At 36.1% G+C, this 17,042-nt stretch overlaps 2 protein-coding genes across 13 annotated transcripts in view; one reads left to right on the forward strand and one right to left on the reverse strand.

Moving 5' to 3' along the window:
* The window catches only part of RNF17 (ring finger protein 17), a 159,041-nt gene extending 149,344 nt beyond the window's left edge, over window positions 1–9,697 (forward strand). For both annotated transcript variants that reach the window (XM_045978212.1, XM_045978213.1), the window contains 4 exons: window positions 2,392–2,527; window positions 4,708–4,897; window positions 8,685–8,784; window positions 9,258–9,697. In XM_045978212.1, the coding sequence (XP_045834168.1) occupies window positions 2,392–2,527; window positions 4,708–4,897; window positions 8,685–8,783 (425 nt within the window). In that variant the 3' untranslated portion in view covers window position 8,784; window positions 9,258–9,697. The remainder of the gene's footprint in view (window positions 1–2,391; window positions 2,528–4,707; window positions 4,898–8,684; window positions 8,785–9,257) is intronic.
* Window positions 9,698–9,843: 146 nt separating this feature from the next.
* CENPJ (centromere protein J) overlaps window positions 9,844–17,042 on the reverse strand; it is an 87,931-nt gene continuing 80,732 nt past the window's right edge. For all 11 annotated transcript variants that reach the window (XM_045978224.1, XM_045978223.1, XM_045978218.1 and 8 more), the window contains 4 exons: window positions 14,359–14,499; window positions 14,196–14,280; window positions 13,957–14,077; window positions 9,844–11,450 (listed from right to left, as the gene is read on the reverse strand). In XM_045978224.1, coding sequence (XP_045834180.1) covers window positions 11,258–11,450; window positions 13,957–14,077; window positions 14,196–14,280; window positions 14,359–14,499 — 540 coding nt within the window. In that variant the 3' untranslated portion in view covers window positions 9,844–11,257. The remainder of the gene's footprint in view (window positions 11,451–13,956; window positions 14,078–14,195; window positions 14,281–14,358; window positions 14,500–17,042) is intronic.

Genomic DNA, 17,042 nt, shown 5'->3' on the forward strand with positions numbered 1-17,042 from the left:
CCTTCTAATCCATTTCTACCCATATTTAGTAAATATATGTGATTCTTCTATGAATAAAATGCATCTTATTACTGGTGTTGACAATTTCTGAAAAGCAAGAGTGGTGTCTACATTTTGTGTGTGTGTGTCTTTGTGTGTGTGTGTCTATACATTTTTATCAGTATGCAATATATAGAGTAGATTTATTCATAGCATTTTGTACATATCAGGAGATATGCTAAAGCAAAGGAAAACATCAGCCTAAAGTCTTACCTGATTTTACTCAATGAGATTTTAATTAGCTGTGACTCATGTTTTGGTGATAAACAGCACTGGCTATTCCCTCTGCCTGGAATGTTCTTCCCCCAGACTGTAAGCAGTTTAGATCTCTGCTTAACTATATCCATATTGCAGGTCTTCCCTGTCCTCCCCATATAGAGTAGCACTGCCTGCCACCCTCTCCTGTGCCATTTTTGTCCATGGCTTCTGTTCCTTTTTAAATAGCACTCTGAACAGGGACTCTTTGTACTGCTGTGTCACTAGCAGTTAGAAGGGTACCTTGCACAAGTTAGGTGCTCATAAACATTTGTTGACTGAGTGGAAGAGTAAGTTCATGATTTTTACTTTTTATAAACTCGGATTTATAGTCTGGAAGAAGCAGTTCCTTCCTCATTGTCTTCTTGTCTCAAGGGAAGTCACAGAAGCATTCTGTGTGTAATGTGACCATTCATGGAGTTACATATAGCTCCATTTTCTGTGGGCATTTTATTTTTTCTGTAGGTATTTTTTTATTCTTCAATAAGTTTTTTAAAGTATGCATATGTACAAGTTGATTCATAACCAAGTGCCTATTAAAAAGTTGTGTAGGTTAAAATAACACAACTAGGTTGGCTGGGTTTTTTGGCTTTTGATTTTTTTAGTTCTGTTTTGAGATGAACTTTCAGCTATGTTTTTAAGGATGGAAATGGTAAAAGCTGAGACTGTTAACAGTGATTCAGGCAATTGCTAACTGTGCAGACAGATCAATTAGAAAACATTCTTTACTAGTCTATTGATAATCTTTTTTTTTTTTAAAGATTTTATTCATTTATTTGAAAGACAGAAATTACAAGTAGGCAGAGAGAGAGAGGAGGAAGCAGGCTCCCTGCTGAGCAGAGAGCCCGATGCGGGGCTCGATCCCAGGACTCTGGGATCATGACCTGAGCCGAAGGCAGAGGCTTTAACACACTGAGCCACCCAGGCGCCTGATAATCTTTTAAATAAACACAAGAAAATACTTAAAACTCTTTGATAAAAATCTTTGTAGAGTCATGCAGTATTTAAATATTACTTGCCCACAGCTACACTTCTGTGGAGATTATGTAGAAAAGAATATGATAATATAAAGAGAGGGATAGAAGTTGGATAAGACAAGAGCTCAAAGTGTGTTCCATCTACTCAAATCTGAAAGTGTCTGTAGAGTAGGGAATACATATTATACTAATTTTTCCACAGTTTTGCTCAAGCCTGGCATTCATTTATTAGCACATTTATTAGCAATTGCTTGTAACAGGTACTATATTAGCAATACAAATACAGTTCTGCACCTAAGAACTAATGGGACAAGAAAACAAGGTTCAGTATGAAAATAACAGCTCATATCAAAGGTGAATGCACAGAATCATCGGGTCACAGAGAAACTATGACTAGGAGTAGTTAGGGCTTTTTATAAAAATCATGTTGGAGCTGATCTTTGAAAGAGATATTTATCCAGAAAAGGGCATAAGGGAACATTTTAATTACGGGGAACATTTTAATTACGGGGAACATTTTAATTACGGGGAACAGCCATGAACTAAAGTAGAAGTTTAGGTAATTCTAGTTAGGTAACACTTGGAAATATGTGATAGGAGTTGGTTGGAAATAATTGTGAAGAACCCTATAACTGCAGTACTAAGCACTTGATATTGCAGATGGTTATAATGCCACTGAAGAATTTTAAAGAAGGGCAGTTGAATTTTTTAAATTTAATTCTGGTGGTTTTATAGAGAATAGATTAGAGACAAAACTGAAAGGAATATCAGAAACTATTTTATTATCTTCTGTAGAAGATGATGGCTTAAATGAAAAATTTTGGGAATCTAACACATGCGGGCATTGAAGGATAGTTGAAGCCATGGGCAGAACTATAAACTATGAGACTGGGAGAAGTACCTTTCTTAAGAGCTTAATTCTTAGGAATTAGGAAAAACAAGGTATATAAATTATAAACAGAAAAAAGCAGAATCCAACATATGACAGACTATTGTTTGTTTAAATCTGAATGATGGGTTTATGGTGATCATTTTCTTTGTACTTTTCTGTATTTAAAAAATTGTTTTTTAAAGAAAATACAAGGTAATGTGATTTTTTTTCCTTTTTCTTTCTTTCCAGAAATGCCCTGCCTTGCAGAATATGATGATGGCTTATGGTATAGAGCAAAGATTGTGTCTGTTAAAGAATTTAATCCTCTAGCTGTCCTGGTACAATTTGTTGATTACGGATCAACTGAAAAACTGACAATAAACAGGTTGTTTTATTTTTGTCAACTTAGTTGAACTAGAATTCTTAGAGGTTTATTAAATAGTAATTATTGGGAAAGTTTTGGTTTTTCTTTTAAGAGAAAAACTATTTTAAAGCTATTTATTAGGATTTTTAAAAAAATCTATCTTTTTCTTATGGTAAAATATAGAGTTTACCATTTTAACCATTTTTAAGTATGCATTTAATTGTCATTAAGTATATTCAGGATATTGTGCAGCTATTGCCACTGTCTATTTTCAGGATGTTTTCCTAATCCCAAACAGAAATTCTGTACTCACTAAGCAGGAACATTCCATTCCCTTTTCCTCACCTCCTGGTAACCATTTTTTACTTTCTGTTGCTAAATTTGCCCTATTTTAGGTAACTTATACAAGTACTGTCCTACAGTATTTGCCCTTTTGTATCTGGTTTATTATATTAAGATAAAGTTTTCAGGGTACACTCAATTGTAGCATGTATCAGTATTTCAGTATTTTTATGGCTAAATAATACTCTTTTGTATGTCTATACTACATTTATTTATTCACATGTTGATGGACACTTGAGTTGTGTCCATCCTCCAGCTATTATGAATAATGCTGCTATGAACATTAATTGTGCAAGTACTGTCTGAGTCCCTGCTTTCAGTTGTTTGGTATGTATATCTAGAAGTGGAGTTGCTGAAGCATATGGTAATTTTGTTAAACTTTTTGAAGACCTGCTAAACTTTTGTGCAGTGTCTATACCATTTTACATTCCCACCAGCAATACACAAGCATTCCAGTTTCTCCACATTCTTGCCAACACGAGTTATTTTCCATTTTTTGTTTGTAATATTGTGGTAAAATACATGTATCATAAAATTTGCCATCTTAACCATTTGAAATTAGTTAACATTAACTATTTAACTATTAACCAATGTTAATTAACTATAACTAACTAATGTTAATTAACTATTTAACTAACATTAACAATTAAATTAGTTAACATTAGTTAACTATACTTACATTGTTATGTGGCCAACCTCCAGAACTCTTCATTTTGCAAAACTGCAACTCTGTACCCTTTAAACAACATTCCCCATTCATTTTCCCCTCATCCCCGCCGGCAACCACCATTCTACTTTCTTTCCCTGTGAACTTAACTGTTATAGGTATCCCATATAAGTGTATTCATATAGTATTTGTCCTTTTGTAACTGGCTTATTTCACTTAGCATTTCACTTAGCATAGTTTCCTTAAGGTTCGCCGTGTTGTAGCATGTGTCAGAATTTCCTTCCTTTTTTAAGGCTGAATAATATTCCATCATAGGTGTACGCTACCTTTTTTTTCTCCATTCATCCATGGATAAATGGACATTTGGGTATTTGTGTTGATTCCACCTTGTAGCTATTGTGAACAGTGCTGGTATGAACATGAGTGTACATATATTTCTTCAAGACCCTGCTTTCAGTTCTTTGGGGGTATATGAGAACTGGAATTGCTGGATCATACTCATTCTATTTTTAGTATTTGGAGAAACCAGCAAACTGTTTTCCATAGCAGCTGTACCACTGTACACTAAGTGTCCAAGAATTCCAGTCTCTCTCCACATCCTCATAAACACTTTGTATTTTGTGGCGTTTTGATAGTAGCCACCTTTTTAAAAAATTTTGAGAAACAGAGAATGAGAGAGAGTGTGAGAAGCAGGAGGGCCAGAGGGAGAAGCAGACTTCTTTGCTGTGCAGGGAGCCTGATGTAGGACTTGATCTTGGGACTTCAGGATCATGACGTGAGCCAAAGGCAGTTACTTAACCAGCTGATCCACCCAGGCACCCTGGTAGTAGCCACTTTAATGGGTGTGAGGTTGTATCTCACTGTGGCTTTGATTTGCATTTCCCTGATGATTAATGATATTGAGCACCATGTCATGTGGTTGTTGGCCATTTATATATCTTCCTTGGAGAAATGTCTACTTTTTAGTGTATATTTTCTCTCATCCTGTAGGTTGCTTTTTCACTGTTGATTATGTCCTTTGCAGAGTTTTTAATTTTGCTGTAGTCAGATTTTTTTCTTCTGCTGTTTATGCTTTTGATATCATAGCTAATTCATTGCCAAATCCAATGTCATAAATTTTTCCCATTGTTTTAGCTATTAGAGAATTTTAATTGTGACATTCTGAACATTTTAAGAATTTCTTTTGTGACAGACTGCGTCAAATTCCTCTTCACCTTATGCAGTATCCAGCCCGCGCCATAAAGGTTCTCTTGGCAGGGTTTAAACCTCCCTTAAGAGATCCAGGAAAGACAAGAATACCATATTGTCCCAAATGGAGCATGGAAGCACTGTGGGCTATGATAGACTGTCTTCAAGGAAAACAACTTTATGCTTCTTCCATGGTAACTATCTATCTTAATTATCCAAAATCTTATTGAAGATATTTCTAGGGTCCCTAGCCACTTTCTAAAGTGCTTTCTATCTATGCAACTCTAGATGAAAAAAAAAATGCTTTAAAACATATAAATCTATAAATACTACAAGATTAATTTTTAAGGCTTGTTAAAATTATGCTTCAGTTTATATTTAGCAAATTTTTATTAGCCCTACAATGACATAAAATATCACTAATGTAATGAATAAGATGAAAATGATCAAGATGAGTCTCCTATAATCAAAGAACTCATAAATCAGTGAGAGAAATGAAACATTTGTAAACCATTTGTAAATATGAGGTAGAATGAAATACGTTCTGTAAGTATAGGTACAAGAAGGACTACTTCCCTCTGTGCAGATCAGGATAGGATATGGTATTTGAGCTCCTCCTTAGTAGACAGTCAAATGATAAGTGAATGAGTGGGTCTCGAAGTGACATTAAACTTCATTCCCAGAATGGGAATTCTGGTCAAAGCCATGGAAAGGACTGAACTGTAGTAATTTTGAATTGTTTAATGCAATAGAACTTGCATCAAAAGGTTCAAATAAACACATACAACACTCATGTTCCACACATACCACACACAAAGAAATATACAACGCACAGTACACTTATAGAATATAACACACAAAACATATGGCACACAGACACCCATACACCACATAGCACACATACAACATATACTGTATGCCACACAAAAAAGCACGTAACACACACACACTGAAAACCTTTCCCACACACTACACATACCACAAGCACACCACACATAAAACTACACTCAGAGCATACATATACCACACATAATACACACACTACACACTCTGAACACACAAAACAAAAATTAAACAAAACATACAAGACACACAAACACTACATATAGCATGGACACCATACAAACCCCACAAAACCACAAAAGTTCCATTCATATACCACATATTCACTGCAGACACCACATATAACCAACACCACATGAACAGCTCAAAAATACACACCACTGAAAACACCACACATACAGCACTCACACCGTGCACATAGAGAAACATATAACACACACTACACACACAGAACATACAAAATAAACTGCAACCACAACACCCAAACACCATATACTCACCATTCAACACATACCAAACATAACATACACACATCACTCAAAAAATATTCAGACCTCATACACCTACATCACATCTCTACTACAAACTACACACACAACACATATTCATCACTTATATCACATCACTCAGTACTTACATGCCCCACATAGAACTTACCATAATCCCAGATACCACCTGACACACATAACCTGACACACAATACTCACACACCATGCACACACATATACTGAACACGTTTTACACACACCATACATATACCTCAGACATACCATACACATAAAAACCACACTCAGTACACATATAGCATACACACAACACATATCATACATATTCCAAATACACAACACACACTAACTAAACAGAGTACACACATATCACACATACACCACAAAAACACCACACACACATAAAATAGACAATGCAAAGTGTAGAAATTTCATTCACACACCACCACACATAACCACCACCACACAAACACACAACACTGGGACACACACACACCGCTCACAACAGATACTAACATACACTATACACTAATGAAGATAGCACACACACAAATACACAAAACACGTGGAACATAAATATACCAAACACATACTGTGCACACATGAAATCAATACACTATTTACTCACCACACACACTACACATATATCAAATACATCAGACAACACTTAAACATCATGCACACCCTCATAAACCAAATACAACACACTTATGTTATACACACAAGTCTATACATACATATATGCATACATGTTTGACATACCATGCACCCACATCTCACGCATATACATAACGCACACATACTAAACACACACAACACATACACCACAGATACACCATGCACCAGTCAAAACCACACTCACACTGTTCATACACCAGACACTACATACATACAGCATGAAACATCATACACTCCATACAGCACACACAAACCACACATAACACTACACAAAACCATACACCAAAATATACCACACACTACAGAAATACCAAACACCACAAATACACCACACATACCAATACTACACGTGTACCTCACAAACCTACAATACCAAAACAAAACACACATCACACATATATTACTCAACACCACCCATAACACACAGAAAAAGACAAAATGCATAACACATATAGAATATACATACACAGAGGGCCTGGGTGGCTCAATTGATTAAGTGACCAACTTGTGATTTGACACAGGCCCTGTGTAGGGCTCTGTACTCAGCAGGGAATCTACTTGAGATTCTTTCTCCTTCTCCCCCTCCCCCTGCTCAGGCACACGTACTCTCTCTCCCTAATTGATAAATCATTAAAAAAAAAATACAACACATACTGCACACACTTACCCATGTACACACTACACATACACACACCCCTGTATCACATACATACATTTATTTAAAAATAGATGTTCAAATGTTCATATTGTGTTTAATATAAATATGCTTTCGTTAGAGCTTTAGCATGTCACAAAGGGGACGTCCATAGGCAGAATCTGGCCTGAACCTGTTTTAAAATTGGAAAAATTTACCCCCCAAAAAAGTCTCTATTTTGGGGGCACCTGGGTGGTGCAGTCATTAAGCATCTGCCTTCAGCTCAGGTCATGATCCCAGCATACTGGGATCAAGTCCCACACCGGGTTCCCTGCTTGTTGGGAAGCCCACTTCTCCCTCTGACCCTCCCCACTCTCATGCTCTCTCTCTCTCTCAAATAAAATCTTTTTTAAAAAATTTTATAAGTCTGTATTTCTGATTTCTGATTAAATATTATAAATTCTAGGAATCCTAGGTCTCTTTTCCAAAATGTCAGTCAGCTGAAGTCATGTAACAACTCCTTTGAATGGAAATATACTCTAATTCACCTTAGTCTTCAACACTGTTGTTTTCAGCCCAACCTACCCTGATTTTGGGACCCAGGATTTGCAGATTCCTGATGTACTGGTTCTGACAAGAGTGAACTCTTAATGTAACAGTGCTTTTACTAGAAAGTGCTTTTTGAAAACCTCTGTACATACCATGCTTTTGTGTGTCAGAGTAGTGTAAATAGCTTATACACAGTTTCTCTCAAGGAGCCAGTAAAAATACAGGGCTAGTAAGTATTCTTAAAGACATGTATTCATCTCTATGAATAACTCATAATTTGGGCAGTTTATGCATAAAAGCACAAGACCTTCTAGATAGAATATAAATGAAGCTTAACAGGGATGGTAGTGTTAAAGCCCATTGGCTTAATCTAGAAAAACTTTGTGTTGGAGTTACATTTTTTTTTTAAGATTTTATTTATTTGAAAGAGAGCATGAGAGCTGGGAGTGTCAGAGGGAGAAGCAGACTCCCCACAGAGCAGGAAGCCCGATGTGGGACACGATCCTGGGACTCCAGGATCATGACCCGAGCCAAAAGCAGTTGCTTAACCAACTGAGCCACACTGGCATCCTGGAGTTACATTTTAAGTAAAGTATAAGAATGGAAGGAATGGATTTAATAGGAAATCATCACAAAGATCTTTTTAAGATACAAATTATTAATAAATTTGGAGAGTGCATTTTCCTTCCTTTGTGATATAGGCCAGATGTAGGAGGGGAAAACCAGCAAAGACCTTACTGTATTTTCTTGACAACTATCTTTTATTTTTAGTCTCAGGCACCAGAACAAATAGTTACATTATATGAAGATGAACAATATCCAGTTCATATGTCATTAGTAGAAATGGGACTGGCGGACCAAGATGAATGATGTAAGTGACATGACTTCTTGTTCCCTACATGTGACTAATACAGTGGAGATTACTGCTAAATTACCCATAAAAGCACCTTCAGACTTTCCTTGATTTCTCAAAGAGTGACAACAAAGCTCAACAAGAACCTCTCTTCTAAACCTCTTCGTAGGCCCTTTTCACCTATCGAATACCAGAACCAAAGAGGATCTCCATCTGTAAGAATGCTTGAAATGACTATCATAGTAACAGATAGTTGCTGGGGATGGGCAGAAGAGCAGAAGGAAGAGGACACTTTAAGTAATTTAAGCATATTAGTATATGGTATGCACAGAACAACATTGAACAATCCATGACCTAATAACAAAGCTATTAAAATACTTGGGTAACCAGCGGTTTATTCATCCACATAAATGTAACAAGTGATTCAGTAACTAGTCTGAACATCTACTTAAGCAAATGTTTTAAAGTAACGTGCATTTTGTTTTTTTCAGGTATACAGTGCAGAGCATCTATACAGCAGCCTGAAAGAAAGTTTTCTGTTATGCATAAGCCATTTCAGGCTTATTTTTCTTGACTTGTTCTGCAATAGTACTGGCCTTTTTTTTTCCCTTACATGTTAAACTGTCAGTCGTTGTTTGAAAGAGTTAATAAATACTTGCTTTCAAATATTTTCTGGATTTACTTTATAATAATTTCATATTTTAGGCACATGAAAAAAAGTAGTTCATTTTATTATGAATGTATATTTTCAGACAGCAGACCTCTCAGTACATTTGAAGAGTCCTGTAGTGCCCTTCCCCAATTATTCTCTTCCCTGCAGAGGTGAACACTGTTGTGACTTTGGTGTTTATTATCCTTACATTCTTATTTTACTGCATATGAATGCATCCATAAAACAAGGTATGCTATATATATTTTTAATGAGTGTGCTGTTGCACCTTTAATTTTCTATTTGTGCTGTTTATCCATGTTGGTATGCAGAACTTTTTTTTAATTCACTTTCACTCTCCTATCCATCTCTGCACATAATTCTGCTGATATTTAGGTTGTTAGCAGTTTTTTTCTCAGTTACAAATATTCTTCTGTAGGGCCCCTGTGTACACATTATGGGTTTTCTAGTATATATACTTAGTAGTGAAACTTACTGGGTCATGGGGTAATTGCTTTCCAAAAAGTGGATTTACTCAATTTATTACCATCAGTAATCTGAGTTCCTTGGCAATGTGTCGTGGGGCCACACTGTTATTTGCCAGTATTGATTCTAATATAAAAAAAGTATCTCATTATTTCAGTATGTATTCACTGGTTTAATAGTTACTTGTTTGCTTGTTCATATCCTTTGTCCATTTTTCTATTGAGTTGTTTGTAATTATCTTGTTTATTTGTAGGAATTCTTTATATATTCTGGATATTAATCCTTTGTCAAATATATATATCTTCTAGTCTGTGGGTCATCTTTTCTTTTTTGTGGTATCTTTGGGCATACTTTTCATTCATTTGTCAACCTTTTAAGTTTGCAATGTGTCTCATTTAAAAATCCTTCTTTATCCTGAAATAATATATATAACTCCTTATTTGATAAGCTTGTAACTTTTTTCATATTCATTTCTAAAATCACCTGGAATTGATACATTTAGCTATTTTTAAAAGTGGGAGTCATTGCCAATATTACTGTATATTGCACTTTAAGTGACTATACAACCTGTAATTATTATGTAAATTGATATGTAGATAACCTGTCCTTCCTTCAAGGATATCTTGCTTCTGTCAACCTATACAGTTTTATAGGTTTTAACATCAAGGTACCTGTGGCTGATCTTTAACACCAGCTCTAGTGATTTTTCCCACCCCCTCCATTTTCAAGTCTCCCATTTTAACCATTACATACCACCACACACAGTAAACGTTTTCTCCTGTGCTTATCTGTACTCACAGAATGAATTCTTCTACCTCTTTTGGTGTTTGATCTATCTGTATTCATTCAGTGTTTTAACTTCCCATTCTATTACAACTAAAGAACCTCTTCAGTAGATAAAATGCTTTAATCTTAGTATTAATTGAACACAGTATTATTCTGACTGGAGACATTCTCTTACTCCTCAAGTAAACTTTTTCTGCAAGCCCTTGTTTTATGGCTGATGTGCTCATGGAATATCTGTGCTGTTTTATTTCTTGTACTTCTTGGATTTTATAACCATCTTCAAAAGAAATGCCTCATTATTTTTGCCCATTCAGTTTATAACAAATAATGCTTTCCTTAGTCGTGCATTTAACTGTAGAAAGACAGGTGAATTAAAAATGAAAGCTGTTCTTGTACATTTCAAAGAATGTAAAAAGCTATGGCATTTTATTTTATAATCCAATCTTTTCCATTTATATATGTACACACACACACCATATATAAGTTAAACCACAGTAACCACAAGAAATGTACATTTTTTTGTAAGAAAATCAGTTAGTGTTATTTCATGATTAGTCAGGCACAGGATCATTACAATTTTGTATCCATTAGAACATTACCATCCTTGTCTTTAACCCTTATTCGACCAGATGTATATTTTGTTTCTTGATGACCATTTGTATATACAGTTTTAACAGTGCCATCTGGATATTCCCGTCTCTTGAACTGGGCAGTGTGTAGTTCTCTTTGGCCATTATTAAACTCTATGATTTTGTTGCCATCTCTGTAAATTTAAAATAAAATTTAATTTCTTTAAAGTATTAAATATACAATAGGAAAATGCTCTAAAAGTGGCCTTTTGATTCTGGCAGTTCTCTCCTCTCCTAGAACTCCACTGGTCCTCTCCCTGCACAGTACCTTCTTTAAAAATTCTTTCCACCCTGTTTCTGCTTCAGGCTGATAGTTCCACTGACCAGATTAGCACTTAAATGTGCCCATGAAAAGTTTTTAATGAATTTATGTTTTCACTACAAAATGCTTGGGTTTTTAACTTTTTATGTATTCTGCCTCTAAGAAAAATTGGACATTATATTAAAATACGGCTTTCAGGGATGCCTGGATGGCTCAGTCAATTAGGTGGCTGCCTTTGGACTCAGGTCATGATCTCAGGGTCCTGGGATTGAGCCTCCAGTCGGGCTCCTTGCTCAGTGGGGAGACTGCTTCTCCCTGTCTGCCACTTCCCCTGCTTGTGTGTTCTCACGCTTTCAAATAAATAAAATCTTTTTAAAAATATAGATGGGGGTGCTTGGGTGGCTCAGTCATTAAACGTCTGGCTTTGGCTCTGGTCATGATCCCAGGGTTCTGGGATCAAACCCCATGTCGGGCTCCCTACTCGACAGGAAGCCTACTTCTCCCTCTCCACTCTCCCTGCTTATGTTCCCTTTCTCATTGTGTCTCTGTCAAATAAATAAATAAAATCTTATAAATAAATGGTTTTCAGTTTTGACCTTTATCCTTTTCATTAAGTTATAAGCAGTCTGACTGCTTGCTCTTTATCAGGTTGGGGAAGAGCATTTATATCCCTGGGAAGGGCCATAAATCAGACTTAAGACCTATTCTGAAACAGTGCAACAAAGCAGCTGTAATCCCAAGTGGACTGCTTGATGTGCGTGCAGGACACTCAGACCGAGTCTAAATCTTTATGTGCCGTTAGAAACACAAAGCTAGGCTACACATTGTAAATCACCATTTCTCAACTCAGTAGTTTTTTTCTATTTTGGTTATTTCTCAAATTTTATGTGAATGTAATGGCTTTATGCCACATATAAGTGTTAGACCAAAAAGCCGTTTTGAGAGCCACTCTTTTATCAAGTGCAGCCCCAGGATCAGGGATGACAGCATCATCTGAGACATTATTAGTAATGCAAATTATTGGGGTGGGGCCCAGCAATCTGCAATTGAACAATTCTTCCAGGTGGTTTTAATGCACAGTGAAGTTGAAGAACCACTATAAATAAAAAATGCCAAAATAATCCTGAATGATCTGATATCTGGGATTTGCTTGAATGTAGATGAAAAAAGACTGGCCACAAGTTAATATTTGTTGAGGATGGACGGATGGGTACATGGAGTTTTTCATATTATTTTCTCTACTTTTTATTATAAAAAATTTCAAACATAAGAGTTTAAAAAAAGATGGAAAAGTTTCTGAAATTGCTCAAAGTATAATTTACACATAAGATTTTCCTCAAGTTTTAGGAGAGATTGGTATTTATTTAGTTGAGCACCAAAGAAAGTTTCAAACCATGTTAAAGGAAAACACTACCATCAAAGTTCCTACATTATTTGAATTAGTGTTTTTACCATTTACTTTTTTTTTTTTCTTTGCTAACTTTCAATCACTGAACTCAAGTAGTGAAATGCATGCACATTCTAGGAGAGGAGGGTACAAACTGAAGTAGGACAGTGGATTTGACAGACCTTCACTATGGTTTTAATTAAAATGGTGACTACAAAAAGCTCTGTATTGTGGACTTAAGAAGTCTCTAATTTCAAGAAACGTAACACTCAGAAAGATAAAGAAGTTGCTATTTTAAAGAATTGAGTTGGGGAGGCCAGAGGACTAAAATACTAATCAGGCAGGGACAGGGATATCCAGAAAATCAAAATACAAGACAGAAAAGATACAGTCTAATTCAAATACTGCCATCATTGTTCGATTGTTCTTAAAAACTGATAGGGCAGCTTTCCTTCTCTGTGTCTTATTTACTGTTTTCATATTTCATCAAATTAATTTCTTTTTTAAAGATTTTATTTATTCGAGAGAGAGAGAGCGCACAAGCAATGGTGAGGGGCAGAGGAAAAGGAAGAAGAGACTCCCCCCTGATCATGGAGCTCCATGTGGGGCTCTGTTCCCAGGACCGTGGGATCATGACCTGAGCCAAAGGCAGATACTTAAACCACATGAGCCACCCAGGCATGCCACCAAATTCATTTCTGTACAAATACTTGCCATTCCCCTTTTGTGAAGTGCTATACAGATTTCCTTTAAGTTTCTAGGTTAGAGACTATATATTAGAACCTCTATGTCTCTAGTTCTAAACTCCAAAATGCTGAACAGAAAAGAATATGCTCTAGTAGGAGTATGCTCTCAAAGTGTGTATCTGTACTCACTGCTAAACTTACTGAAATTCTGAATGACATATAAATGTTTTAAGATGTTAAAAATTCACTTGGAAATAGAAGTTGAAATTTGGCAAATCTAGAAGCAAATTTAACAGAAATCATACCTTTGTACTCTTACAATTGTACCATCTGGAAAAATGCTTTCTTCTTGTCCATCAGGAAACAGGTTTTTGATGGTCTGGTCAGGAAATGTGATCTCTTTTCTCCCATCTGGGAAATGTTTTTCTGTTTTAAAAAGTATTTACTATAAGTATTTACTGATAAGTAATTAATACTCATTTACTATAAGTATTTCATTTTAAAGAAAAGTAGTTAACGAGGAGAGGGCAGAGCAAGTTTTTACCTATTTGTCCACTTGAGAAATGTAAGATTTCTAGTCCTTCTGGATAAGTAGTGTGAGTGGTCTGGGCAGATGCATAGTAATAGATCTGTAAAGACACAAAGTCAGTATGTGTTTTCTCTAGAGATGTTTAAGCCATGGCGAAAACATTCCTAGGGACACTTACCACTCTCTCATCTGGCATGACCTGTTTCACATCACCATTAAAGAAAGTGACAGTGACTGTCTTTCCGTCTGCACTCACTTCTTTGCGAGTTCCATTTGGAAACAATATAACATGGCACCCATTCTTATAAACCTTTTCTACCTACCAAAAAAAACCACAAAAACCAAGATTATCAATAGATTTCCTCTTGACACATGACAAAAATATCCCTAATTCTCTTCCAAACTGCCTACTTTGGAAACTTTCATAATAAAAGGCAAAAACATCATCTCAAAAACATTGTCTCCGAGTATCAACAAATCACCATTCTTATGTCACCTATTCCCGCAAAACAAACTCATTTTTTGCTGAGTTTTCTTTTTTTATTAAGTATAGTTGATACACGTTTCAGGTGTCCAACACAGTGACTTTACAAGTCTGTATGTTGTGCTATGCTCACCGCAAGTGTAGCTTTCCCATCTGCCACCAGATAATGCTATTATGGTATCATCGACCAGCTTCCCTATGCTGTTCCTCTCATCCCCATGACTTACTCATTCGGTAACTAGAAACCTGTATCTCCCACTCACTTTGACCCATTTTGTCCATACCCCCACTCTCCTCCTACTGGTAAGTAACCTCAGTTTGTTCTATGTATAGGTCTGATTCTGCTTTTGGTTTACTCATTTGATTTTTTTAGATTCCACATGTGAGTGAAATCATATGGTACTTAGACTTAATTCCCTTAGCATAATACCATCTAGGTACATCATGTTGTAGCAAACAGCAAGATCTCCTCTTATGGCTATGTAATATTCCAGTGTGTGTGTGTGTGTGTGTGTGCACATACCATATCTTCCTTATCCATTTGTCTATCAATGTACACTTGGATGTACATTGTACAATTGTACAATGTACAACTATAGGTTGCTTCCATACCTTGACTATTGTAAATAATGTTGCAATAAACATAAGGGCACATGTATCTTTCTGAATTATTGTTTTTGCTTCCTTTGGCAAATACCCAGTAGTAGAATAACTGAATCATGGTATTTCTATTTTACTTTTTTTTTTTTTTTAACTTTCTGAGGAACCTCTCTACTGTCTTCCACAGTGGCTACACCAGTTTGCATTCCCATCAACAGTATACAAGGGTTCCCTTTCTCCCCCATTCTAACACTCGTTATTTGTCTTTTCGATTATTAGCCATTCTGACAGGTATGACACGATAGCTTATTGTGGCTTTGATTTGCATTTTCCTGATTAGGGATGTTGAAATTTTCATGTGTCTGCTGGTCATCTGTATATCTTTTTTTTTTTTTTTTTTAAGATTTTATTTATTTTGACAGAGAGAGACCACAAGTAGGCAGAGAGGCAGGCAGAGAGAGTGAGAGGGAAGCAGGCTCCGTTCAGAGCAGAGAACCTGACGTGGGACTCGATCCCAGGACCCTGAGATCATGACTTGAGCCGAAGGCAGAGGTTTAACCCACTGAGCCACCCAGGCACCCCGGATTCTTTCTTTCTTAATTGCTTTTGGTATTCAGGGTTTTTTTTCTTATTCCATGCATATTTTAGTATTATTCTAGTTTTGTGGAAAATGCTGTTGCCATTTTGATAGGGATTGCACTGAATCTGTAGACAGTTTTGGGTAGTTCATTCTTCCAATCCATGAGCATGGAGAGAATCTTTCTATTTGATTCTATCACCTTCAATTTCTTTTCTGCTGAGTTTTTTTTTTTTTTTTTTTTTAAAGCAAACCACAGATATCACATCACATGTAAAACACTTCAACTGACTTAAGGATAGGTTTTAATATAAGCAAATCATTACTGTCCCTAACAAACTGTTATTCCTTCATCATATTGTAACTTCCATGTTGTTTCCCCTATATTCACGAAATAGACTTTTTACAGTTTATTTGAATCAGGATCAAAATATGGTCCACACACAACACTTGATGACATGTCTCTTAAATCTCAACCTTTAACATTCCCCTCCCTGCCCCTTTTTTAATGATGATTACTTATTGAAAGAACTGGGTCACTGAACATGTAAAATTTCCCACATTATGAAGTTGGTTGACTGCTTTCCAATCATGGTGTCATTTAACATGTTCTCATATGCCCTGTACTTCCTGGGAAAAAACTAGTAGTTCCAGTTAGAGGCATGAATAAAGTCTAGTTGAATTATTCTAACAAGAATACTTTCTGCGAACTGCAGAGAGCTTCTTACGGCTACACATTCAGAAGTGCAGGATGTGACTGTCCTCATGACTGTAAGACCGACGGGGTCACATCAGTTAGATCTGCCATGAACCCCAACAACCTCTCATCTAGGAGTTCAGTGCTTATTCATTACAGCTGCTTAGATCCCTTATCAGAGACTGCACAGTGATGATTCTCAAATTTCTCATTCCTTTCCCACTTATTAGCAGAATTCTCAAAAAGAAAACCTTTTCCCACCAACAATCCGTTACACGAAAGCAGGAAAAGTCTATAACTTTTTTTGTACAGGAAAAGTCTATAACTACTTCCTTCGACTGTTCTTTTATCCTTCCTTCACTCCTCAAGACTAGTAGTAAGATGAGCAGTGAACTTTGGCCTTAAAATATCAATTAAAATAGGCCAAATTAGGGTATTTGGAAAAGCAGATTTTCTAGAAACCTGAAGGAAAATTACCTCATCCCCTCCCTGCTAACAAACCTG

This window comes from Meles meles, chromosome 14 (genome assembly GCF_922984935.1).
Source record: "Meles meles chromosome 14, mMelMel3.1 paternal haplotype, whole genome shotgun sequence".
In the NCBI taxonomy this organism is placed as follows: Eukaryota; Metazoa; Chordata; class Mammalia; order Carnivora; family Mustelidae; genus Meles; species Meles meles.